The 27,274-nt window shown below is 30.7% G+C and overlaps 1 protein-coding gene across 3 annotated transcripts; it reads right to left on the reverse strand.

Annotated features, from left to right (window-relative positions):
- LOC129974859 (protein max-like) lies at positions 1-27,274 on the reverse strand. Of its 3 annotated transcripts, none has more exons than XM_056087626.1 (5): positions 27,066-27,271; positions 19,520-19,552; positions 4,871-4,981; positions 3,017-3,137; positions 1-347 (listed from the first exon to the last, which is right to left on the reverse strand). In XM_056087626.1, the coding sequence occupies exons 1-5, from the start codon at positions 27,108-27,110 to the stop codon at positions 133-135; spliced, it is 525 nt and encodes a 174-aa protein (XP_055943601.1). In that variant the 5' UTR covers positions 27,111-27,271; the 3' UTR covers positions 1-132. The 3 variants fall into 3 exon arrangements, with proteins under 3 accessions (XP_055943601.1, XP_055943600.1, XP_055943602.1); XM_056087625.1 differs by having other exon boundaries at positions 4,865-4,981; positions 27,066-27,268; XM_056087627.1 differs by lacking the exon at positions 4,871-4,981 and having other exon boundaries at positions 27,066-27,274.

Here is a 27,274-nt window from a genome sequence, read left to right on the forward strand (position 1 = left end):
AAAATATTAAAAAGCATGATTTTATTATGATGGGGGAAAAATATACAATGAAAGGTATCTATCTATACATATAGTATAAATATGTCCTTATAATGCAACAATTTTTAACAATATGTTGACAGCGATACATTTCTAACTCTTTCTAACCCTTTTACGCTGAGGGGCAGGAACAGGAGAAGGCTCAGGAGGAGAAGAACCACCATCTTCATCGGAAGTTTCATGGTCATCTGAACCTGTATCTTCACTTTCTAGCATGTAATATCTACGTTTTAAAGGCAGGTTTGTGCGCTCAAATCTTGCTATAGTTTCTAAATCATTATTTGCAATTGCCTCGTCTAAACTGGCAACTAAAAGGGAAGAAAAAGATTTACTGAATAAGATTCGATACTTATTACCATTAACTATTACACTTTTGTTTAAAAAAAAATTTTTTTTTTTATTGCATTGTACTTGTGAAAGTATGTTCTAAAATTAAATCTTCCACACTTGCATAAAACGTTATTTTTCTGATTTCTATATTAATAAAGTAGCAGGCTACTTTATCTTTACAAACTCACCATGAATAATGAATGTATTTAAATGATTACAAACTGGATAATGCAATGAAGAACTTTAATGAATGTAGTAATCTTTGAATGATTAGTAATGAATGTAGTAATCTTTGAATGATTAGTAATGAATGTAGTAATCTTAATACAATCATGTCAAAGCAAGTTTAGGAAACTTTCTTTTATAATGTTCCAATGGTCATACTTTGTACTAAAACATTTAACTAGCAATGTAATGAAAAAAAAAATCGTTTGAGAATTTCTTTAGTGACTTGACAAGATTTCAAGTAAACACTATTCTTGAACGGTTTGAAAATTTTTTTAACAAAAAAATTGACGGTGAAAAAACGGGCAAATTTTTTAATAATGAGTTTAAGTTGTACCATATCGATTTTAAAATGAAATCGTCGAAAAAGAGAAGACAGGTCGAATGAATTGTTCATAAGATCCAATCCTAATGAACAAGATAGGGTTAAGAGTTTATGTGTACAGAGTGAAGTTTCCGAACTAGAGGAGCATAGTTGTGGGACTATGCCAGGACTCTGTTCTTTTTGCCAGACACATTACTGGGAAAAAGAAGTAAATTCAAGTGGCAAATACACAAAATGTTGTAATGATAAAATAATTGTCTGGAACATCTGTTGAATCCATTGGAAATATTGAAAGACTTGCAGATCAGTGATTCAATGAAGGAAGAAACTATCGGAAGCATATAAGAGAATATAATTCTGCTTCCATGGGAGCTCAACTTACACCTCCTCCTGGAACAGGGCCATATTGCTATAGAATTCATGATAAGATATACCATATGGTTTCTTTTATACAGTGGTTTATACAGTGGTCATAAACCAGATTATGATCAGTTACATGTGTTTGATACCAGTGAAGCCACTGAAAAACGCATGAAGAGAAATGATAGATGTTTGCTTTCTATGATGCAAAGATTCTATGTTGAGAGCAATCAATCTGTTTATCTATTGTTACCTGCAGATGATACATTATATAATTGAAGAAAATCATGCTACAAATATCAGGATGGTTTTCATGGAGACTAGAAATTTAGATATACGTATATATAACCAACCTATTACAAAAACAGAAATTGCAGTGATGTTTGTTGGAGATAATGGCGAACCACCTGTTAATCGAGACATCTGTATTTATCCTGTAGGTGTTGGAATAAATTGAATCTGAATATATCTGTTACTAGATTAAAGTAGTTTAATTGATGCTGAGCGAGTAAAGTGACCTTGGATTGCATAGCGATTGGAGAGGAGCAGTTTCTGGGGTTTGGAAGCATCAGGGAGCAGGGGGTGGAGCCCCCTAATTAAGAAATAAAATTTCCTTCCCACTGATTAAAAAAAATGCTCATTTATAAGATAGAGAGTTTGTTTTTCTTTTAAATACAGAAATAAAGCTTTAGACGAAAAAAGAGCGATGCACAGAAATTCATAACACTGTTCTCTTCTACATTTTAAATTAAGTGGGAAATAATTACATCTGCCTTTTAGTAGAATAAAGGATAGACACAAATGATGATTAACAGTAAGTGTTTGTAAATCACATTGAAAGGTAATTAGTCCTTACCCTACAACAATACAAGATCAATGTGGAGAATAAAAAGATTACATAGGAATTAATGTAACAAAAATCTATGCTTGAATGACTTTTCAAAATACCTCAGAATACAAATATAAAGTTTTTAACTTTCTGCTTCTTTTGTACAAAAATGTGTACTTCAATCTATTCTAATTCATAAATTATTAAAATGAATCTATATCTATATTTAGTTATAATAATAATTTCCTTTACTTAGATTTTCAGTTTTTCTTTTACTGTATTCCATTTTTATATTTAGTTTAATCTGAAGTAGTCAATATCCTCAAAGTAGAACATTATAAAAATGTCCTTTTTGAAGATTTCTACAGAATATCTAATCCAAAATAATGATATACAATTATCTTCAAAACATTCCCTATAAGATATGGATTATTCACATTTGGTAACAAATATATCTTGTAGAAGCGTTGTTTACATGGTATTTATGTACTGCAAATTTTAGACAAATACATGTCTTGTTAATCATTAAATTTTGACTATATTAGCCATGATATATTTTTGATGATTATTCACTGGTAAGCTATCAGTACACATTTAAATCTATATATTGCAAATACCTAAAACATCTTTTGTAGGAATGATATCATTTCATTTGGTGGTACAAAATGAAAATGCAATTTTATTAAACACACACGCACAAAAAAAAAAAAAAAAAAAATATAAGGTTTTCCCTGAATTAAGGTAATGAAGAAATGCCTAATGTACGACTGTTTTTGAAGAAGTATGTGACCACTTCTAATTCTATTCTTTATGTGATTTCTATCTGAAAGATCACCAAAAGAAACAAAGAAAGCCACCAGAAATCTTTCTTTAAAAAAGAAAAGATATCTGACAACTTAATAACTAACTTGATTTCTCCAGAAGTCTGTTTTCTTCTTCTAAACTTGCTGTTTCCTCTTTCAGTTTTTGAAGCTCTGGTTGCTGTTTGATGAAATCACATGATTTCTTCAAAATTTGGACTCTAGAAGCCTAAAATAACAAGAAATTATAATAAATTTCTGTATACAGACTGAGAATTTTTGTAATCATTTCTAAAACTAAACTAGAGGGATCAACTTATGCATGGATATAATTTCACCCAAACCATAGGTGCATTTTTGTTAACTAGGCACATGATAAATGGCTAAAAAATCAAATATAGCACCTTTTCCCCCCTACAGTTTACATATCTTAAAATTAAATTTAAATGAAATAATTGTAAGTGAAAATGAATTGTTTAACTTTTTAAATTATATATATTTTTACTATTTTGTTGGGTTGGATGGAATTTTCCACAAATGCTATCGCTTGCAAAGTGAAATTTGCAACGTAAGTATCTCTTCCCGCTCTCATTCTTCAAACAAAAAATAAAAGAGTACAGAAAATAAAACTTACATTAATACAACAGATTGTATATTACAGAGCTAATGAATGAATGAAAATATGCTAGTTTCAGATGAAGTCAATAGATTTAAAACTATCAATGCTGGCATCTGTTGTTTGCTTTTATGGTGACTTAAGTACAAATATTCCACCTGTTTCACTTAATTAGCAATATTTTCATCCTTGTGGCAACATGCTTAAAAGTCACAAAATTTATTTTATTTTCTAAATATAGGTTTTGAATGTTGGGTAAACTTGTAGGAAAATACACATTTTTGGTTTTTACATGGTTCAGCTTATATTCAGAAAGTTATGCTAAGGACTTAAATTTGTCAGATAAAAACTGTTTATAATATATAGCAATTAAATAAACAGAATGTCTTAGAGCCATACAACAAGTTGCCAGGGAGGCAAAATATCTCATAAGTATTGTTATTTATATAAATTTTAAAAAAATGACTAATATGCTATGAAAGTCTAAATAACAGAATAAAGTTTCTTCAAATTTTGCTTATAAACAAGAAAGATTTTTACTGAAAATATTACAATTAAATAATTAATTAATTGTAATGATAAATTTAAAAATTATGCTTCTATCATGCATGTACAATTGAAGTTATGCTGTTCAAAGAATAAAAGAAATCTAAACGGTAATTTAATTAAAGAGAAATATATAAATAGTTTGTACATTATAGAATTACAAATTAGTGAATAATTTTCTTCAAATATTGCTCTCAAATATTATCAAAAAGAAGGTTTGGTGGTAAATAATTAAATTGTAAAAAATTTTATTAAAAATTTAGTTTCAATATATGGAAAAAAAATTCTATCCTTAATATTAACAATTCTATTTATAGGAATAGACATTTTAATGTATTTTATTTACTACCAAGTTTATACTTCAAATGTTTAATTAAATTTTACATCACACATTAAAAATTATTAATATTTTATGTGAAAAATTGGCTCCTACTAATTTTAAAAATAATTTTGACACTTTACAATATTAAAATACAATGTTGAATATTAAAATATTTTAAATAAGAAGAAAATTTTTGACTTTTATAAAAAAAATATATATTTTTTATCATTAAAAACATTAGACATAATGGTATTTTCATTCTGAGTAGAGTATATTAACTAGCATCATATAAAATAGACAGATATAAAATTTATAAATAAATTTGTATTATATAAAAAACAAACATATTTCCCCTTTTATTAGGAGTGAGATGAATAAATACTTACCTCAAATTATAATAACTTCATCAAAATACTCATCAACTTTATATTTGTAAACAAGCGTACAATCATATCAAAAGAGTGAATCTTACCCGTACTTTTTTTTTCTTACTGAAAGATGGTAAAACATCTCTCAGCTGACAAAAACTATCTTTGATATTATCTCTTCTTTTCCTCTCAAGTAAGTTATGATATGCTCTCTTTCCAGCCTATGAAGGAAATAGTTAAACATTTATACATATCTGTTTAGTTTATGTTTACCATGATAACATTAATGTACTTAATGAAGACTACTAGATCCATGCTACAAACCTCTTTAATCTAATATGTAAATGATAACACAGGGTGCTTAGTGAGAAATTGCAGCAAAAATTAGGTAACATTTTATATTCATGAATATGTAAACCTGCATATTTTCCAAGTATAGAATGCTTTGTTTTCGTTAAATTTTTTTAACGTATATTTTTTAAATTTTAATATTTATTTCTGGAACGCTGCAAGTCTTTTTGGTCTTGACATCATACTTTATATGTAATCATGTTTTTCTGCAAGTCATCAAGAAATGAAAATGACCTAACAATTCCTAATTTTTATAAATAACAAACCAATTCATGGAGTTAAAAAAGATATCAGTTTTGCAGGGTTAAAAAAATGAATAAAAAATGCAAGATAGTGTATCTTTCAAAGCTAAAATGAGGCACTACATAAATATTTAAGAGCACTCATCAAATGAAGAATCTTATTCAATGAACTGTTTTAAAATTTAAGTTAAAGCAAAAGTTTATAATCACAATGTTAATAGTATCACAAAGTTAGCATGTTTAAAGTGATTCAATATTTAATGACATTGTTTTAAATTTCATTACATTAAAAATCATTGATACAAATTTAGTCCAAAACTAATTTTTCAAAATTTATTAACACTAAAGAAAGGGGGGGGATGCAATTATTGAAACAAAATTGATATCACTGAAAAGTTCCTTTTTTAAAACTAAGATGGTGTAAAAATAATTTTTGCAAAAATATACTTTTATGTTATGGCCAAAACAAGATAAAATTCTGTTTTTTATTTAAAATCCTAATTAAAAATTTCTTAAGAAACCTCTAATACCCAAGAAATAGTTCCCTGTTAGCTTTTATGTTCCTAGTAGCAATGTTTTAAAATGCATGTTTTACTCTGTCAATCAAAGTAAACCTTTACATATAAAAAGATTTCAACAGGGAATCTGTTAAGAGTTATAAAAACCGTCAAAAATTGCAAAATCTGAACCATAAAGAATCAAAGTCATTCAAGTTAATTTTCATTTTTTAAAAAATGAAAGGGGGGGGGGATTTGATTATTGTAATTTTTCCCTTTTGTTGGTTTCTTTGATACATCCAGTAGACAAATTTTTACCATCATGTATTCGATTTATTGTATATATCTGAGAAAACAAAAACACAAAAAGTTTTTTTTTTTTTTTTTTTTTGCACTTCTCAAGAAAGGACTTTTTTTTTTTCAAAATTAAACTTTTTATGACACTACACATACTGTAACAATTGACAGACTTAAAAAAAGTAAATAAAACTTCTACAGATTCAATGCCATTTAAATATTTACCATTAGCAATATACAAATTTTAGAAATATTTCATTAAAATTAAAAAAGCAAAGCAATAAATATTGCAAGTTCAAGCATAATAAAAGCAATAATTAACAAATAATAAGCATCAATAACATAAATAAAACCGTTTCTAAAAATAACAATATAATTATTTATTAATGCTACTTAAAAAAAATCAATAATTAATTTCAATATATTGTGGTCTCTCCATAATTCAATACTTAACCAATTTGGTCCCTCTTAACAAACCAAATTTTTCAGAAGTGTGAGTGGGCAATATAGAAAGGAAAACCAATTACAGCATGCTGAAAGGAAGGACCTAGGTACGGCTTAAAAAACAGGAGTGGAAAATTATTATGTCTTTTGATGTATTAACATATTACAATACATTTACAAAATTGCTATTAACCAAGTTGCCAAATAAATGGATTAAAAAAAAAAAAGATTCTTTCAATTACAAGATAGGTAATACAGACACAGGATTACTTTGCCAAGTGTAATTGTTATATTTTCTACCTGTTTTATTACATTTACAGAATTTTTATAGTATTAATTAACACCAAATGCCTGTTTAGAAATAAAATTATATATAAATGTGGAACCTGTGCAATCATGAAATTGTTAGTAAATAGCATTTTCAAAAGTTACAAATGATAAATTAATCTGATTGTTAGAAACTGATAAAATCTGAAAACAAGCCACTAAATGTCTAGATCCATCACTGTATACCTACGAGTCATTTAAATACAGGTTGCGCCATCAAAGCCTCTGAAACTTTACATAACCAGATTTCTTGCTTGGAATACATAAAAATGTCTTAAGAACTGTACCTCTATGATTCATAATTTTGAAGAAAAATGTATGAAGTTACATCTGGTGCATGGGAAAACCTTTATTGGAAATGTGAAAATTGGTATTTGTATATGTTTACATAGGAAGTTGTCCACTGTACATGGTGAGATATGCATGTATACACTGTGGAATGGCTACTGTTATGCAGTGTGCATAACAGTACATGTAGATGAACAATTAAGTCAATTCTTTTAGATGGCTCCAACAGAAGAAACATACAGATGTCAAATCTAGCAATCAAGGTAGCTCTAAAACTAAACCCTCATTTAGTGGTCTGTGCATTCTATATCCAGCCAATCACTACAAAAGAGCTGGAATAGGAGGAGCTCCATCATATAGGAACTGATGGAAGGCTATAACAAAATTCAGTAAATTTAGGACTTGGGAAATAAAATATAAAATTTATGGAATATCTTGAATGTTAACTAAAATGAACTTAGCATTAAACATACCACGATCGAACGTAAACTTCTAAAAAAACTCGTATAAAATGTTATCACTTTTTCATATTTGACTTCTTGCATTAAATATATATAAAGTTTTATATCATTTATACTTTTATTTGTTAAATATGATAAACGTAGTGCAAGATAGCACTTACCAATACAGTAGGTCATTTAACTGAAAGAAATATTAACTGCCTTAGAAGAGCACCAGATTTGATAATCTAATGTAGAGCATTTTCATTCCACTTATACGAGTTTTTGATATACTTATGCAAAGACTGTTACACCATAAGCTGAATCAAAAATAGTAGTGAATTGGTTCTTTCAATAAACAGCCTAAATTTCAAGATGCAGGTATCATTTTAATGGAAGAAAAAAAATTTAAAAAATATTGTTAGTAGCTAGTTTATATTTTGATTTTTAGAATGTTACTCCATTATTTTTACATTGACGTTCCCATTTACAAAGAAAAATATCAAAACAATCAAGACAGTTCAAGTACTTAGAAGAAATAATTGACAGGAGTGAAAACTTTTTCAGAAATAGCATGAAAATTAACTTTCTAAAAGTGTAAACATAATATTTGGAAACAACAATGATGTATTAAATAATAAGTGAATCTACAGATGCCAACAATGACATAGAAAATATTGTGAATATATGTAGGGAGGGGAAGGGACAAGAAAGAAAGGGATTGCACTCAGTCTCTGAAGAGAATGATAATAATAATAATCAGCATATTATAATTGATGGAACTGTATAAAAAAAATGCAATACACTTGGAAGAGTAACATTTCATCACATTTTCAGGATACACAACATTAGGCTATGCAAAATGTTATATTTTGAAGGGTAAGATCGAGGCCGTGCGCGAAAAAGATAAACAGAAGTAGCTATGCAGGAGGTCGAAAGGTTGAATTCGTGACGTCACAGTCGAAAGCCTCTGCTTAGCTCTGTTGGTGATGTAGGAAACGCTATTCCCATGCAGAAACTAACTATTTCGTCTTTCGATAGTAATTTTTCTATCTTTTTTTACGGATTCAAACTAACCTCGGAATGAATAGCAAATACAAACTAAGAATTCATAAAACCTCTTTAATTAAACATTTATTTTCTTGCGGATTAAGACCTTTGAAATGAATAGGGGATTTGTATTTTTAAATCCATAAGTTTCCTTTCAAATCAAATCGCATTTACAGAAACACAACAGAAGTACAAAGTTTTTGGCATTTACTTATTACTGAATGAATTTTTAACATCGACGATTAATTAAAATAAATATTTGAAAAAAAAACAGTACAAGTAAAATAAAAAACTTTTAAAGAGGCTTTGACACAAATTTCAATTGCAAGAAATGAATTTTGATAGAGGATAACCCATTGTTTAGAGAAAAAGTACCAGAAACCAAAAAGCATTTTTTTTCATATTCATAAAATAGCATATGCAAAAAACTGATATTTCATTAAAAAATCAATTTTAAAAAGATTAATTCAAAGCAGGAAATTCTGATGTTGGATAATCCAGTGTTTTGAGAAAAAATATACAAAAACGATAAATTATTTAATTTTATTTACATAAATTTCTAATTAAATTGTTAGAAAAAGCTTTCCACATCACCCTGGGGGTACTGTTTCTAGATGCACTGCCCCTTTTCAGAAATATTAAGCGAAGGTGGGTTTCCCAGTAGGTCTATTTCCTTCGTTTGCTAAAAGATTAATATCCTAAAGTTTATCCTACTAAGAAAAAGTTGACAGTTTTCTTTTCAAATTTTTAGCTCTAAGCTGGTCATTCTTAATAATGGGGCACAGGTTCTACAAAAAATGTAAGATTAAAGCTAACTAAAATTAAAAAAGCTAAATTAGCATTAAGTTCAAGGATCTCGACAAATTTAAATTATTACCTGTAATAAAAATAATATAGGAAATATTTCATTAAACTATTTCAAATTAAAATTCGTCATTCTGTATGTTTAAAAAATAACTGCGTTTCTGAATAATTTTCTAGCGATTTCCTCCAAAAACCTATTATTTTCTTTTGTCCACAATTGAATTTAAAAAATTATGTATACTTTACATAAAGAGAAAAAGTCCGTTAATTTTCAGCCGAACAATTTCGTTTTGCTCGGCCTGCACAAGCGAGTTGATTTTTTCCGTACTTTAGGCTTAGACGATCTCGGAGAGTAACATTAATTTCTAACCATTATGAAATGCTTACATTTAAAAGAAGCTATTGAAATTTCTAAGCTTTAGAAAAACCTAAGAAATGCTTAAATTACATAATTAAATAAACGATAATGTAGAGGTAATATAATCAACAATTAAAGCATCAAATTAGACTTGTCACCACGTGAGTAAATACTAGAACAACTTTATATCTAAAAATATTGCAATCAAAGTTAACTCTAAAATATAACTAGATTATATTTTTGTATGGAACTAACATAAATTTAAAAAACTTACTTTAGAATGAGTTAATCCAAGAATACACCGGAATTTCGATATGTATTTCTTTAAATCACGCGCGCATTCCAATCGCAAGCACTCAAACGAAGGCTTTACGCTGTGACGTCACAGCAGCTAAATTTCTCATGTTAATGGCCTCCTCTAGGTAGAGCTCTTGTCTTTTTCGCGCACGGCCTCGGTAAGATGAAGATTACTTTTTTTGTTGATTGAACAAAACATTATGAAACATATAATATACACAATAAAGGAAACAAATTGAGTTTTAGCAACTGAATGGAATTTATCCCAACCAAAACCAAATGTACTTGTAAAATTTTATATGCATGAAATTGCATAAAGTAAATTTGAAAACTTCTCTTTTGTGGAATAGAACACGTTGCCCTAAATTTTTCTTAGAAATCATCAGCAGAAATTTTCAGATTTATCTGCTTAAATTTTTATAAAATGTTTTGGGCCAATGCTTGAAAACACAAATTTGCATTTATATCCAAGGTACAGAATAAGCCCATCAAGATCAGCCAAAACTATTATAACCAGGTGCAAAACTTACTTTGGAAGAAAACAAGATGTATATTTACGCATTAAGCCAGATAAATTTGGTATCAAATACTGGTTAGCATCAGGTTTTGATAGTAAGTACATCATAAAAGAACTGCCATATTTGAGAAGAAAAAAAAATTAAAATAGGTACAGATACCATTAGGTGAATGTTATACTGAAACTCGTAGAACAATTTACAAGTCGAGAAAGAATTTTAGCTATACAACTTTTTTTATAAGATATCTCCAGTGAAAAGGTTTACATTAATTGGAACTAATAAAAGAATTGTCCGCAATTGTGAAAAACAATGTGAAACAGTTTTCAACAAAAGTTTGTACTCTTACAATTTCCTTAAAATAACATAAGAAAAGTTGTTATTTAGCTCCCAGTATAGATCTTTAAAAGTAAAAAAATGATAAAAGTTTACCCAAGATCATTTCAAATGTCAAATCAATGTGGGCAACTGCTCAAATGATGAGGAAATATAGCACAACATCAGTCTCACAAATGGACGGCTTAAGTAATTTTAATATCTCTAAATTTAGCAGACATAAATGCCTGGATATTATATAAGAAACAACAACAGAAAATATATCAAGTAAAGATTTTTTACTCTAATTAAAAGTAAAACATGCCACTGATTATTAAGAGGCTGGAGAGCAAAGTAAGAATAGCAAATATAAAAAGGACATTGATTAATTCTGATATTTTCTAATAAACACAAAACATGTCAAATAAAGTTTTATAAAGACTATAAATCAAAAATCGGATCTAAACAAAAAAAAAATAATTATGCAGAAAATGTACAATGGAACATCTTTGCATAAAAAAAATGAAATCTGCAATGAATGATCTATTTGTAAGTATTTTTTTATAGCAATGGGAAAAAACATTTTTAATTATTATTTCATTTAAAACATTATTGATTTCTGAGCCAAAATCAATATTTCTCCATTCAATCAAGAAAAATGAAATCTTTCTAAAAATCAATTATTTGATTGGTAGCAATACAAATAAGTATATAATAAATCTTGACACATTTAGTGTTAAGAGCCATTACCTCAGCTTCAACTACAAACTTATTAAGACACATATCGAGAAACAGCAAACCAGCTAAAGAATGAAAATGAACAAACAAAATAAATACAAAAAACATGTATCAAGTACATACTCAAGTCCAATGTCACAACCAATCAAAAGCTTAATCATAAATTATAAGACTGAAAGGACAAGAGAAAAACAATTTGCATGATGGTATAATAAGCTATTCAATAGGAACCACAGCCCATGTATTGCCACTGAGGGTATATCATCTACGAAATTGGTTAATACAATAGAAATATTAAGTATGAATGTCCTGTGAACCATTTAAATGACTTGGTCCAATCATATTAATGCCCAGAATGTAGGTCATATTTATAGACAACAAACCAGATGTTTCTGTAAACAGATTACATGAGGATTGGACTGACTATGTATGTAGCTGTTGCAACTATTAAATATTACAACACGTGTGAAACAATCTCCAGCTGTCCATAAGATATATGTATTGCAAGCATTATCAACTCCATACCACTGTAATAACCATTCACAAAAAATAATGCACTGCTGAAAATCAGCTAACTGAAAAGCTTATATGGTTTTATAGTGAAATAGGATTAGCCCACTGCTACTAGCATTCAACTTCCTAGCATGAGAATTTTTCACTCAGTCTCTGAAGAGAATGATAATAATAATAATCAGCATATTATAATTGATGGAACTGTATAAAAAAATGCAATACACTTGGAAGAGTAACATTTCATCACATTTTCAGGATACACAACATTAGGCTATGCAAAATGTTATATTTTGAAGGGTAAGATGAAGATTACTTTTTTTGTTGATTGAACAAAACATTATGAAACATATAATATACACAATAAAAGATACAAATTTAGTTTTAGCAACTGAATGGAATTTATCCCAACCAAAACCAAATGTACTTGTAAAATTTTATATGCATGAAATTGCATAAAGTAAATTTGAAAACTTCTCTTTTGTGGAATAGAACATGTTGCCCTAAATTTTTCTTAGAAATCATCAGCAGAAATTTTCAGATTTATCTGCTTAAATTTTTATAAAATGTTTTGGGCCAATGCTTGAAAACACAAATTTGCATTTATATCCAAGGTACAGAATAAGCCCATCAAGATCAGCCAAAACTATTATAACCAGGTGCAAAACTTACTTTGGAAGAAAACAAGATGTATATTTATGCATTAAGCCAGATAAATTTGGTATCAAACACTGGTTAACATCAGGTTTTGATAGTAAGTACATCATAAAAGAACTTCCATATTTGAGAAGAAAAAAAAAATTAAAATAGGTACAGATACAATTAGGTGAATGTTATACTGCAACTCGTAGAACAATTTACAAGTCGAGAAAGAATTTTAGCTATACAACTTTTTTTATAAGATATCTCCAGTGAAAAGGTTTACATTAATTGGAACTAATAAAAGAATTGTCCGCAATTGTGAAAAACAATGTGAAACAGTTTTCAACAAAAGTTTGTACTCTTACAATTTCCTTAAAATAACATAAGAAAAGTTGTTATTTAGCTCCCAGTACAGATCTTTAAAAGTAAAAAAATGATAAAAGTTTACCCAAGATCATTTCAAATGTCAAATCAATGTGGGCAACTGCTCAAATGATGAGGAAATATAGCACAACATCAGTCTCACAAATGGACGGCTTAAGTAATTTTAATATCTCTAAATTTAGCAGACATAAATGCCTGGATATTATATAAGAAACAACAACAGAAAATATATCAAGATTTTTTACTCTAATTAAAAGTAAAACTTGCCACTGATTATTAAGAGGCTGGAGAGCAAAGTAAGAATAGCAAATATAAAAAGGACATTGATTAATTCTGATATTTTCTAATAAACACAAAACATGTCAAATAAAGTTTTATAAAGACTATAAATCAAAAATCGGATCTAAACAAAAAAAAAATAATTATGCAGAAAATGTACAATGGAACATCTTTGCATAAAAAAAAATGAAATCTGCAATGAATGATCTATTTGTAAGTATTTTTTATAGCAATGGGAAAAAACATTTTTAATTATTATTTCATTTAAAACATTATTGATTTCTGAGCCAAAATCAATATTTCTCCATTCAATCAAGAAAAATGAAATCTTTCTAAAAATCAATTATTTGATTGGTAGCAATACAAATAAGTATATAATAAATCTTGACACATTTAGTGTTAAGAGCCATTACCTCAGCTTCAACTACAAACTTATTAAGACACATATCGAGAAACAGCAAACCAGCTAAAGAATGAAAATGAACAAACAAAATAAATACAAAATACATGTATCAAGTACATACTCAAGTCCAATGTCACAACCAATCAAAAGCTTAATCATAAATTATAAGGCTGAAAGGACAAGAGAAAAACAATTTGCATGATGGTATAATAAGCTATTCAATAGGAACCACAGCCCATGTATTGCCACTGAGGGTATATCATCTATGAAATTGGTTAATACAATAGAAATATTAAGTATGAATGTCCTGTGAACCATTTAAATGACTTGGTCCAATCATATTAATGCCCAGAATGCAGGTCATATTTATAGACAACAAACCAGATGTTTCTGTAAACAGATTACATGAGGATTGGACTGACTATGTATGTAGCTGTTGCAACTATTAAATATTACAACACGTGTGAAACAATCTCCAGCTGTCCACAAGATATATGTATTGCAAGCATTATCAACTCCATACCACTGTAATAACCATTCACAAAAAATAATGCACTGCTGAAAATCAGCTAACTGAAAAGCTTATATGGTTCTATAGTGAAATAGGAATAGCCCACTGCTACTAGCATTCAACTTCCTAGCATGAGAATTTTTCATATGCATCAAAGTATTGCATCGTCCTGTGATGGTGTAAGTGCATTCTTCCACCAACATCATGGAAATGGGTTTCAGGTTGACACTTCCACTATTTCTTGGTCTGTAATCCAATCAGCAACATTTACTTAATCTTGTACAACAGTAAAGTACATTGGACAGCTATAGGCACATTCCCAAATAAATCGCAAGTCATTATCATTACAATGACTGAAAATAAAGTACATGTCACAATATTCATGAACTGAATACATTAACAATATATAAAGATTATTATTGGTAGCTATAAAGTGCTGCCTTTTCAATAAGATTAAAAAAATTGGCATGAAATCACACCACAGCATATGATTGCCTGAATATGTGCAATGGATATTTTTCGTCTGCTAACACCGATGTTCATGTTTCCAGTAAATTTTTTTCGTTCATAAGATATATAGATTTTTTTCGTCTTGAAAACTATGGGTAATAGAGGTATAGTTCCTTGACATTTTTTTTTTTTTTATGTGATCTAAGCAAGGAATCTGACAGTTTAGAATTCGGACGGTCTTGATGCATATACAGTGAAACCTCACTGAGCGGCTATGCTTTGAAGGGTTTTTGTAATAATTGAAGATATTTGCTATAATACATAATATAAGCAAGCTTGACACATTTAAAATGAAGTTTGAGACTTACTTAAAGAGGAACTCCAAATAGAAACTTTCATCAAGTCCTTCACTGCTGCTTCGTGCTGAAAGGATTCAGGATAGTACCGAGTTTTGCAAGTTTTGAAAATTCTGCTAATTAAAGTTCTGCCGTCGATTTGTCAAATATATTTAAGTAACTATTACCCGCGACTTCGTTCGCGTGGAAATTTTGATGAGAACGGACCTAAACATCTTACGCCTCAATCAATACCCAAGCTCCGTTAATGATTAGGTCATTGTGAGTGCCATCCAGCCTATACACGATATCTTCTGATAAAGCGACCCTGTATTTATCCCACAGTTGGAGGGTGTTTGATAGTCCGCAAGTGCTCACTAAAATTGCAAACAGGTCATTGTGAGCAAAACGACAACGAAGCCCATCACCGCCTAATTGATGCGGATGTCCTGCAGGCTAGGGTTTAACGCCTCTAATGCATGCTTGTGCGACATTGTGCACTCGACCCATAATATTAACTTGCACTGCTGCAAAGGAACTCCCCAGGCGCTGTTTTTTTGTGATGTTGCATGATGGGGTATGTTCGCTTGCAAGATTAAGCGGCAATTTGAAAACGGAAAGTGCAGACCTGCCACCGTTAAGCCAAGTTGCAACAATGCCCAAGGAAGCTACAGCCAGAGCTATATTGCATCCTTGCGAAGTTGGGCTAGCAGAAGATTCAGCACAAACGTCTTACCCGTACCCCTGGTGCGCAAAGAAAGAATAATTGTCCCTGTCCACTATTTACTGGATGCAGAATCGTTTCGTATACTTGACGCTACTTGGGAAGTATCCGTAGTGTTATTTCATTCACCAGCGCTTTTAAAATCGGGGTGCTGTAGTTTAGCTCCTTCACAACTTCGCTGGATAATTTCCTTCTTCGCTGCGGTGTGGGTAGGCCGAAATCAGCGAGACATTTTCCAGATATGGAAATCATTTTATCCTCAATCAATACCAAAGCTCCGTTAACGTTTAGGTCATTGCGAGTGCCATCCAGCCTATGCACGATATCTTCTGATAAAACGTCCTTGTATTTATCTCACAGCTGGTGGGAGTTTGATAGTCCGCAAGTGCTTGCTAAAATTGCAAACAGGTCTTCTAGCTACTTTCATAGTCCGAGCTGTATTACTCTTCGAGATTAAATCTGCGTTTTCTGGGCATTTAGAAAACTATCAAATAATAACAAATCAAAAAGTAACCTAAAAACGATATACTTAAAACTATAAGCATATACGAAAAATATATATCTAACATAAATACAATTTAATTACAAAAGCACATACTAATCTAAAAACAATTTATTTACAATGTGTACCTGAAATAAAATAAAACAGCAAATCAAGTCCGTATTTCTTTAAAATGAAGTCAAGTCTATTTTATTTATCGATCGAGATTGAGATAGCTACAATAATTTTACATATACATAATTGATAAACTTTTAATGAAAATGAAAATACAGTTGTCAACAACCAGAACACACTGTGCATGCGTGAATTTTTAACGCCAGTTGGAGTAACGCAATGCAGATTAGAAATTTTTAATTTCCTTTATTCTGTTTTATTTTAATTTAAAAGTACTTCAGAATGGACACGAAAGATTGATCAATTAACAATGTTTAATTTTAAATGCATCAAACACTAAGAAAATAAATAGGAGCGTTTGAAATAATTGGTCGAAAATATGTTAAGACTAACCTCGTTAGCGTGGGGGAAAAAAAAAAAAAAGACTGAAGCCTTACTCATTTGACAGTGGAGAAATGAAGATTTTTGGCTGGAAAGTTTGTTTTTAATTAATAAAAAATTAACCACTCAGTTAACCGGAATAAATAGTAGCTTATGTCCTATTCCAGACTATAATCTGTCTGTGTTAAATTTCATCCAATTCCGTTCTGGTGTGATCGACTAACAGAGGTAAACAAAGAAATGTGCTGCCTATGCATACCATAGCTCTTGCTATATGCGCAATTTGAAATTTTCGCACATGCGCGGATAAGTGTTTTACGCCTGCGCGAATCGTATTGGGAAAATAATTAAAATCACAATTATAAAACTCCTTTTTTAATTTTGATAGGATTTCAATACATTAAAACCTTCTCCAATAAATGCCGTACAAAATATTACAAATATCTCCAATATCTTTTAATTATTTTTCAAGTTTTTCGAGTTCAAACATACAGACGCTTACAGCAGACTTCATTTTATACCATGTATAGATTGTCTCGCGATGATTTATCTGTTACCGATTCCACAACCAATGAAACATTTAGTGATAACTTCTTCACTTATTTTTTCCCAGGAGGTTTTAATTTGGCATCTCCAACAATTTTTTTTCCCCTTCACAGGCACTTTTGCATCCATTCATATGTGCAATGATGTGTTCGCAGAAAGCAGTCTGTATTCCATCTTGGAATATTTTATAACACCACGATCCACTGGCTGAAGATTTGATGATGGCGGTAGAAATAACAGTTTGAAATTTGGGAGCTGAGTTCCACACACTTGACATGCTGCAACACAAGGAGAAATTTTCTGGCTTGATTTTTTTTTTTTTTTATTGAAGTTTATCAGCCATTTTTCAAAAATGCATGTCATCTATGCTTTTTTGCTCTTGTATCACGGCACACCTAAATGGTTTAAATCTTTTCTTTTAAAACATTTGGATTATTGACATCTCCAAATGACCAAAGCCTTCTCTTTCTCCCGAGCTGTGTTCGCATAAAAACTAATGGTAGGCCGCTCCTTTGGAATTTGTCCTCCTCTGGCTTCCATGAACTTTTGAATCATACTTTTATAGACCAAAGTGCGGAAAAAGTGCTGTTTCATCCTTGTCCTAATATCCAGCCTAAAGCAACGGAAGCCGTTCCTACCAATCTTTACATTAACTGAAGTCAATATCGGCTATTTCACTACACGAGATTGAAAAGTGATGTTATTATGAGTACGAAATCTGTTCAGCCACCCAATGCTGGAAGAGAAATTTTCAATTCACAGGAATTTTTTTCTAGGGGTTATTTTAACATTATGTTGATGTGCCCAAAAATGCGTGCCATGAGAAACTGGCCGTCCAAAGAAGTTTCACTGTACATACAAAAGAGATTCTGCTTATCACTTCAAAATAATTGAGGACTTCTAACAGCACTTTAATAGTTAACAACTCCCTTCCACACAGGGTAATGAAATTTATTAAAGTAATCTAGTGTATCAAATTATTATTTATGCTGTTTATAACTTAAAATTTAATAATTAGCAATTTTTACGTCCTATTGCAATTTTCTTAAAATAAAATGATAGCCAAATGAATTGCAATTACATCTTGAATAATGTTGTAACGGCACACTGGGCTAAATATTTATTTATAATCAACACAACGATGTACATATACCTCGTTGCTATTAAAAAGATGCAGGCATTTCTTTATACACAGCTTCTTTCCAGTCAGTATATACAGCAGATTTCGTTACTTCATATGTTATGAGCTCTTTCAACTTTATAATGCTATTGTGTACTTCGTAGTAATCAAATCAGACAATAAAATCATCATTTTGAAGAACAAGTATAATATGTAGCTTTTTTACGGTTCACCAGCAAAGCATGAAAGGCAAAGAATCTTGTGCATTCATTTTAAAGACGACAGATGACATACTACATTATGAAATTAGAAAATATTTTAATTGCCATTTTAAAATGAATATATCTGATAAACAATTTTTAAATAAAAAAAATAGATATGCTATCTCAGTTTTTATTTACATTGAAAAGAGAAATATTTTAATATTTTACAAATGGACTTTGTATTATGTTATTCAAATCTTCAATTTTATTTTGTTTTAAATATCCTTTATGCTTTGAACTTAACCTCTGCCAAAACAAATTCTCTCTTCAATATGTGCAAAAACGTCTTCACAGAAAATAGTGATTCCTAAGCTTGACAAGGTAATTAAATAAGTAACAGATATCAATTAAATTGTGCAACAGAATAAGTAAATACACAATAAATTGTCAAATAGCATATAAGAGGACTGCCAGCTTAGTAAAAGAGCTAGATAAGTGAATGTTCAGTTAATTTGACAAAGCTAATCACCCTAAAATTACTTATATCAGCAAGCAGTAATTTATTTTCCCACTTTCTTCCTTCCCACCCACCCTTATGAAAATATCAAGCTACTGGAGAGACCAAATTAATAAAGTACCAAATTATAGACAAAGCACTTATTACATTTAAGCAAAGTATGAAAAAAACATACATCACTTTCAAAGACCTTTTCATCATCCTCAACCTGAAAAAAAAAGAGAGAGAGAGAATTGAAAGTCGATAATAATTCAGAAAAGCTAGCACAAAGGACTAGGCTTTTTAAAAGATAATTTTAAGAAACTAGTAAACTAAAAATTAAGAATCAGTTTTTAATTTTATTGTATACTAGTGCAGTGTCTTCAGGAGGAAAACATAGTTGTAAAAGCACACAAGACATTTATTCACAGACATATACACCAATTAACATTAAACATAAATGAAAAACAGTTTGAAATCCTCCGGGGTTTTCAAATCCAAACTAATTTAAAAATGCTAAATATCAAGAGTTCAGGATCCGGCAATCACACACATACAACCAAAATCTCCCCTCCCTCCTTTCCCCCTCATCCTTTCCTTTTATATCGTCGACGCCCATCTCACTTCAGTTTAACTCCCAATAAGGCTTAAGAGGTCCTTGCCTTTAAATGAGCGCAGGACGGAACAGTCACCCCCCCCCCTCTCTCTTTTCCCGAGATTTTCGCAGCATGGCAAGAAACTATACAAAAATAAACATATATAATAAATGAACATACACTGCACCGAAACACCTTTAAGAACAGTATGGTTTTCATATTAAAATTTAAATACCCTTTCATGGCTGCCAGGCAATACCCCCAAAATATTACATAAGAGTAGGGATCCTGCTTAGCGCGTCAGCATTTTTGTACTTAATTCCTTTTCGATGAGTTCTAGTAAAATTATAGGGTTTGGGGCAAGTGACCATCACAAAATTCGGGAATTTTAACTGGTATTAGTTTTTAGCCAAATCAGTGGATTGTGGTCGGTGACAATAGTGAAGGCCTGACCATCCAAATAGAGTTTCAATCTTTCATTATTTTTTCCACCTCTGAAAGTTTTCGGCTAAGGTAAATGATGGGATGTTCTTGATTGTCCCCAGTTATTTGAGATAGAACGACTCCCATTCCGTTGTCGGAGGCATCCGTCAGCAAAATAAATGGACGATTGTAGTCTGGAGAATGAAACACTGGTTTGCTTGCGAAAGCTTGCTTCAGCGAACCAAAGTCTTTCTCGCAATCCTCTGTCCATTTCACCGATCATTTCCTTGTAGGGTGTCTGTGAGAGGTGCCGCGACGGATGGAAACATTGGAATGTAATGCGAGTAATATCCCACGTAACGCAAAAATTCGCGTATCTCAGTTTTAGTTCGTGGGGTAGGAAAATTAGCAACAGCTTCTATCTTCAACTCCGACGGTCTCCTACAACCTTGTCCCACCACATGTCCCAAGTATTGGACCCGACTTTCCGCAAACCTGCATTTAGACGGTTTAATAGTTACACCCGCTTAATAGTTCTCCGCAATACTGTTTCTAGATGTCCGATATGGTCCTGAAACGAAGCAGAGAAAACCGCAATGTCGTCGAGATAAGGTATAGCAAAATCTTCACAAGCCTCAAGCAACTATGCGACCATTCGACTTAATTCATACGGAGCATTCTTTAATCCAAATGGCATACACAATGGTATGTAAGTGCCAAAGTTTGTAACAAATGCAGACAAGCGCTGGGCGTTTTTAGATATAGGAATCTGTCAGTACCCTTTTGATAAGTCCAAAACTGTAATGTATTTAGCAGAGGAGACTGTTTCGATTCTTTCCTCTATGTTGGACAGTGGGTAAACCTTGGTTTTTGTAATCCTGTTTAGATTTCGATAATCTATACAGGGTCGAGGTTCTTTTCCTGGTGCTTCAAACAGCACCATAGGTGAAGTATAATCGGAATATCCCACTTCAATAATTTTCATGGCAAGCATTTTCTGTAACTCCCTCCGCAGGATTTTATTTTGCCTGGGTGATGATGTTCGGTAAGGTTTCGACAAAACCGGCTCATCCGACATTAGCTCAATGTCATGAGTGACAAGGTCAGTCCTTCCTGGAACATTTGAAAAACATTCTCGATACTTCCAGATAATAGTCCGCAGTTGTTGGTAGTGATCTTCAGTCAGTGCACTTCCGATCGGTTCTGGAACAATTTCTGCTACATCAAGAACATTTGGAGTTGGTTCGATATGTGGGATTACCAATTCTTCATCTCCCATTCCTTCCTTCGCTTCCAATGAAAGGTAATTAATTTGCTCTGGTCTTTTATAATATGACTAACATATTTACATGGTAAACATGAGACATTCTTTCCAGGAGATACCGATACTACATAATTGGTTTCCGAAAGCCTCTTCAAAATAGTACCAGGCCCCGTCCATCGTGGACTAATACCCGAAATACGCTCATCGTTTCGCGTCTTTTTTATTAAATTATTTTATTCGCAAATTAAGGCTTTAAACCAAGTCCTGGCAATCAAGTTTCACATCTCCCTGATTCTGTGGTTTCTCCTCTCTCCTTCTAATTAACAAGTGTTTCAGCATTCGGCCTTCAATAAATTCCATATTCACTTTGCTAATGTTGGCATATGAATCTTTCCCAGGAAAATCAAACTAGCTATTCACCTTCATAGTTGGAAGTTCACCAGATTAATGCAGTATTAATATTGTCATGTCAACAAAATCTGCAGTAAGTGAACAAATCAAATGTTTTATCTATGGGAGCTACATCTTATCGAAGTGTCAACCAAAGTGGAGAAATAAAATATTGGCAAAATCAATTCAGTTAATGAGATTGCAGATCTGTCAAAATCTTGCTTTACAATCACACTTTCAAAAAAAAAAAAAAAAAGGAAAGCAACAAGTGTTGGGAAGCAGCAATATATCTGACAAATACAAGCTGCAATATGAAATAAAAATTACTGAAAACTGTATAATGATTGGGAGACTTAACATCCCCCCCCATAGAGAATGTAAAATTATTTTGAGATTTTTCTCAAAAATGTAAGATGGCGAGGAAAAAGTAATGATATATCTCAAGGCCATGAGCTTTCATATAAAAAAAAAAAGGCTAAATTCAGCCAATAATCAAGAATAAAAGGCTAATTAATTAAAATATAATGTAAGTTAATATCTTGCACCAAAATAGCAAAAATGCTAATCTCTCGTAAAATATTAAAAACGTTTGATAGCTTTCGTCAATTTTATCAAAAAAATCTCAATTTGACAGGAAATACCGATATTCTGGTTATAATCTGAGGCAAATTTATGATTTAGATTTGAAATTTGTTCTTTTCAATATTCTCAACATCCTTTACAAAGCTGAAAACAATATAGACATATCAAGTAGTCCGATCTTTTGAGTGGATGTTAAGAAACAGTTGCATTTTCTATACAAATGAGTCTAAAAAGAATTTCAGTAAATGTCTCGGAATTTTAGGTTTCTCCCTTCACACTGCCATATCCTTGAATAAACAATGCACACACACTAAATAAAAAGAAAAGGTCTAAACTCCTTATGGAATTTTTTTGCCAAAAATAAATAAGTTGATAACATGCAAACTACCAATATTTATTGAACAATGTTAAAATTTTTGCATTTCATCATTCAATTAGTCAAAAGATAGCTTTGGTTGTAAAATGACTTAAGAAAGTTGAAGCCAAATATCTGGTTTTAACTTTCCTCTTTTTCTTTATCTTGTTGCAAATGTGTTAATTCATTTACATCATTTCAAAAGATTTGTTAAATGATTCAGAAAGACTTATAGAAGGACGCACATGAAGACTTTTAGACAATCTTGAAGCCTGAGAACATTTCTCACAGCAAGTTTGAAATTTACTTGCAAAAGATTTATACAAATAATTCACCAAAGACTATTTTAGTTCTGCATCTAAGTACAGTGTAGACACAATTAAAGATGTAATAACATTATATCTTTAACAGATACTAAAAGCCTTTGTTAAGGCTAAGTACTCCAACCAGCTAATTCCGTAGAAGATGTCTTGACATTTATATTGCTTTTATTTCTTCCATACTACAGATAAAGAAAAAATTGTTAATTGACAGTGTTCCAATATCAACACCTTTCCTCCATTGATGGAATTTGCAAAATAAAATCAAGTCACAGATTGGTTCTCTCTTTTCTTCCAAAAAATAATGCATGTGCATTGTCTATTTTTCAAGAATCCAACAAAAAATGAAGTACTTTTCCTGGCTCCAAACAGAGTAAAATAAAATTCAAGTTTTCAAGGACTATGGAAATCTTGAAAAATGATTTTTGCATATCAATATTTTCAGAAAATTAAAATATTGAAAACAATAATTCTATCAACAAAATTCTATTAATGATTAATTAAAGTTAAAAGAAACAAGTAAGAAAACCATAAAAGCATTTATGAACCAAACTCTTAACATTTCTAATGATAGATTTAGCATAAAATTGATGTCATTGATGAAAATCCGACCGATATGATTCTCTTTTGAAATTGAATTGAAATTTACTATACGGTCACCCTTGGCGACTTTTTCAAAATCTCGCCAAAATGGCGACTTCTTGTACGAACGAGATTTTAAGAAAACAACGTAGTAAAAATGTTGCATGTGCAAAAAAAAAAAAAAAAAAAAAAAAAAGGCAGCCAAATCGCTGAAATTGTTAATAATGAACAATAAACATACGGGAACTGAAGACTAAAAAAAGCACACGTGCAACGTGGTTGAACGAAGATTAAATAATGGCGGCTACATTCTGTTGTCCAACAGAGTTACTGCAAGTACTTGTCGGGTCGGATGGGGGTTGCCATATAAAAAGATTTATCGCCAATGTAAAAAAATCACGCCAAGGGTGACCGTACAGTAAATCTGATCCAAAAAAATTTTAACATTTAGATATGCTGATCTTAAGAAAAAATCTTCTTTTATTGATGAACAAATTAAATCAAAAGAATCGACAAAAATGTTCTGAATGAATGCACATTATACTAGAGAAAAATAGAATAGTTGCATTTTGCAACTTTATAAAATAAAGATACTCAAAGCATGCATCTCAAAATTATTTTTTAAAAAAATGACTACCAGTTTCAAACAAATTTTGAATTGAAGAACAGTTCTTTTATCAATTACACCTGGGATTAAGTAACTACTTTATTTCATTAAGAAAAAAGTAGGATAACCGTAGATAAATTTCAAGGTGATATTAACTCTTACTTACACAGTTGGTGCCCAAAATGCTCCAGTTTTTGAAAATCCCTACGAGAATTCTATGTAAAACATGTGACTAACACATACTGCTGACCTAACCTCTTTTCAATTATTCGTTTCAGATAAATGGCAGTAAAAAGTTGATGGTCACGGGTTCCCACATTTCATACACAGATTATTTTCATGTGGCATAGTCTCATGTGGCACAATAAATGCTACACTTGTGTAAAAATGTAATTATTTGTTTTCAACCTTTGTATTTTCTTACCTGTTTTGAGTACAGTTATAAAGGCAGGTGAACAATTTACAATTGATGAGAAACTAGAGTTGTTTCATGGTAGGTGCAATTTCACCCAATATATATCGATGACACCTGCTAAATATGGATCAAGATGTTTGCATTTGTTTATCCAGACTTTAAACATAAACAATCTTGAAGCGTACTGCAAGACACAACCTAACAGCCCATATCATGTTTCAAATAAGCCTGCTGACGTAACAGATTAATTGGCCATTTAAAAGGATCAGGCAGAAATTTGATAACTGGTATACCAGTTACCCATCAGCAAAATCATTGCTAAGTGATAAAGTTACCTTGCAAGGAACAATGAGATCTAGCAAAAAAGAAATTTCTCACGAATTCCAACCATTAAAAGTAAGACTTGGATTTACACCTTTAGGATTTAAAAAAAATGCAAGTCTTGCCCCATATGTACCAAAGAGATATAAAGTTATTATTATATTGCCTGTCAAAGCAAGTACAGATAATGAGACAGGAAAACCTTATGTAATTCTTGATTGTTATCAAAATGTGATGCGGACATAGTTGATCAACTAGGAAGGAACTATACTGACTCAAGAAAAATGTATAAATGGCCAATACCAATATTTTTATGCATTGTTAAACATAGCAAGGATAGACAGCCATAATATTATCCAAACTTCAGCTCCTGAATCAGTTTCCATATATAGCAGCTTTATTTTGTAACTGAGCTTTAGCTCTTTTTAAATCACACTTAAGAAGCAGAAACTCGATAGTAATTTTTCCCATCATGACAAAAGAAGTAATTAAAAAGCATACTAGTGAATAAGATACAACCAAAGATGTAAGCTCACTAAAGAAAAAAGATCAATGCAATCCTTGTAGATGTGCCCACAAAAATAATACAACTTTGATTTGCTAATGTGGCAAAAATTTTACATGAAAAAATCACATGAAACAAATAGATTAATGAAGAATATGATTTGTCCAAATAAAAAATTCATAATGTAGGCTGTTTTTATTGCCATACCTATTTTTATTCCAGAGTTTTCTTGAAATTGCATATAACATATTTTTTACACTGTAAAGATCAAATCGGTGTTAATATATTTTTATTTTATTGCTTAGCAAACCTGTTATTTGTTCCCAAAATTTTTTATAGAATGCAAAAATATATGACTTTACAACTAAAAATTAACTGGTGTATAATATGCGCCAACTGTGTAACGATGTAAGTTTTCCCTACCTCTGTAACAAAGGGTTAATCTAAATGGTCAAATTTATATCCTAGAACCATAATAAAAATTCCTTGAGCACCATGAGCTGAAGTTATTAAAACTAAAAATGGAAATAATTTGATTTGCATATGATAATAAATAATCAAATTTTTAGCTAAATAGGTAAAATTGTTATTAAATTGGCAAAAGAAATTGCAGCTGTTTCTCAGATGAGCAAATGCAGATTAATACTTTTCTTCGTTGTTGAAAAAGTCTTAAGGTGAAGAATAGTACATCTGAAGAACTTGTAATAATATTCATTCATTCCATAAGTGAAAAAAAAAATCATGGAACTATTCCTGCAATATTAAATAAATTTTTAAGATGGTTCAATTAGAATATGGTAAACAAATTTTTGAAGGTAAACATTACTCATTCATTAGTATAAAGTCACTTTTTTTTTTCTCTTCTGGAAAAAAAAAACAGGTTAAAAAAAGAATATAGTTCCATTCGACCATGCATTACAAAAACATTTTGTTTTCTCACCGCCCTGATACTATTTCATCACTATTTTTTTAATCAACTTAGATTTTCAGTACATTGTTTGTTTGTTTTTTCATTATTATCTTCAAATAAATAGTATGAAATAAACGACTTTGTACAAGCTATTTTCCTATATTTAAAAACACTGCTAGCTACAAAACATTTCAATTTTGCCCATGCTGATAATTTAAGACTAACTTTCATGTGAATCATTCTACAAAACAATATTAAATTAATGATTTAAAAGATTAAATTGGAAAAAATTATGCAAGAAGGCAATTAAAATTACTTTTATTATAGTATTCCCTACTTTATCAGTGAAACATTTAACCTATCAATGCAATTCTTACAAACACGTGCAAGGCACGCTAAGTCGTGAATAAAATATTGTTTGAATGATACAAGAAAAAATATTGAGAAGCAACATACAAAGAATAATACATACCTCACTGTCGTACCTTTCATCAGATAATTCTTCGTCATCCGACATCTTTAACAATTATTAGAATAATTGTCTTGATTCCCTACAACTGCGATGCAAAGTAATGTAATGGACTAGCGTCTCAATCGCAACGTCTATCCCTATGGGATGGGCGAATCCATCCCAAACCATACTTTCGACAGGTAGGGACGTTTGACCGAGAGGGGCAGCAG

Source organism: Argiope bruennichi, chromosome 7 (genome assembly GCF_947563725.1).
Source record: "Argiope bruennichi chromosome 7, qqArgBrue1.1, whole genome shotgun sequence".
Taxonomy (NCBI): domain Eukaryota; kingdom Metazoa; phylum Arthropoda; class Arachnida; order Araneae; family Araneidae; genus Argiope; species Argiope bruennichi.

Excerpts from the sequence above, each read along its gene's own strand:
- LOC129974859 (XM_056087625.1), bottom strand. The coding sequence starts at position 27,110 with ATGTCGGATGACGAAGAATTATCTGATGAAAGGTACGACAGTGAG. Across the intron at positions 19,553-27,065 it reads ATGAAAGGTACGACAGTGAG|GTTGAGGATGATGAAAAGGT; the intron begins GTATGTATTATT and ends TTTTTTTTTCAG. Across the intron at positions 4,982-19,519 it reads AAAAGGTCTTTGAAAGTGAT|GCTGGAAAGAGAGCATATCA; the intron begins GTATGTTTTTTT and ends TTTCCTTCATAG.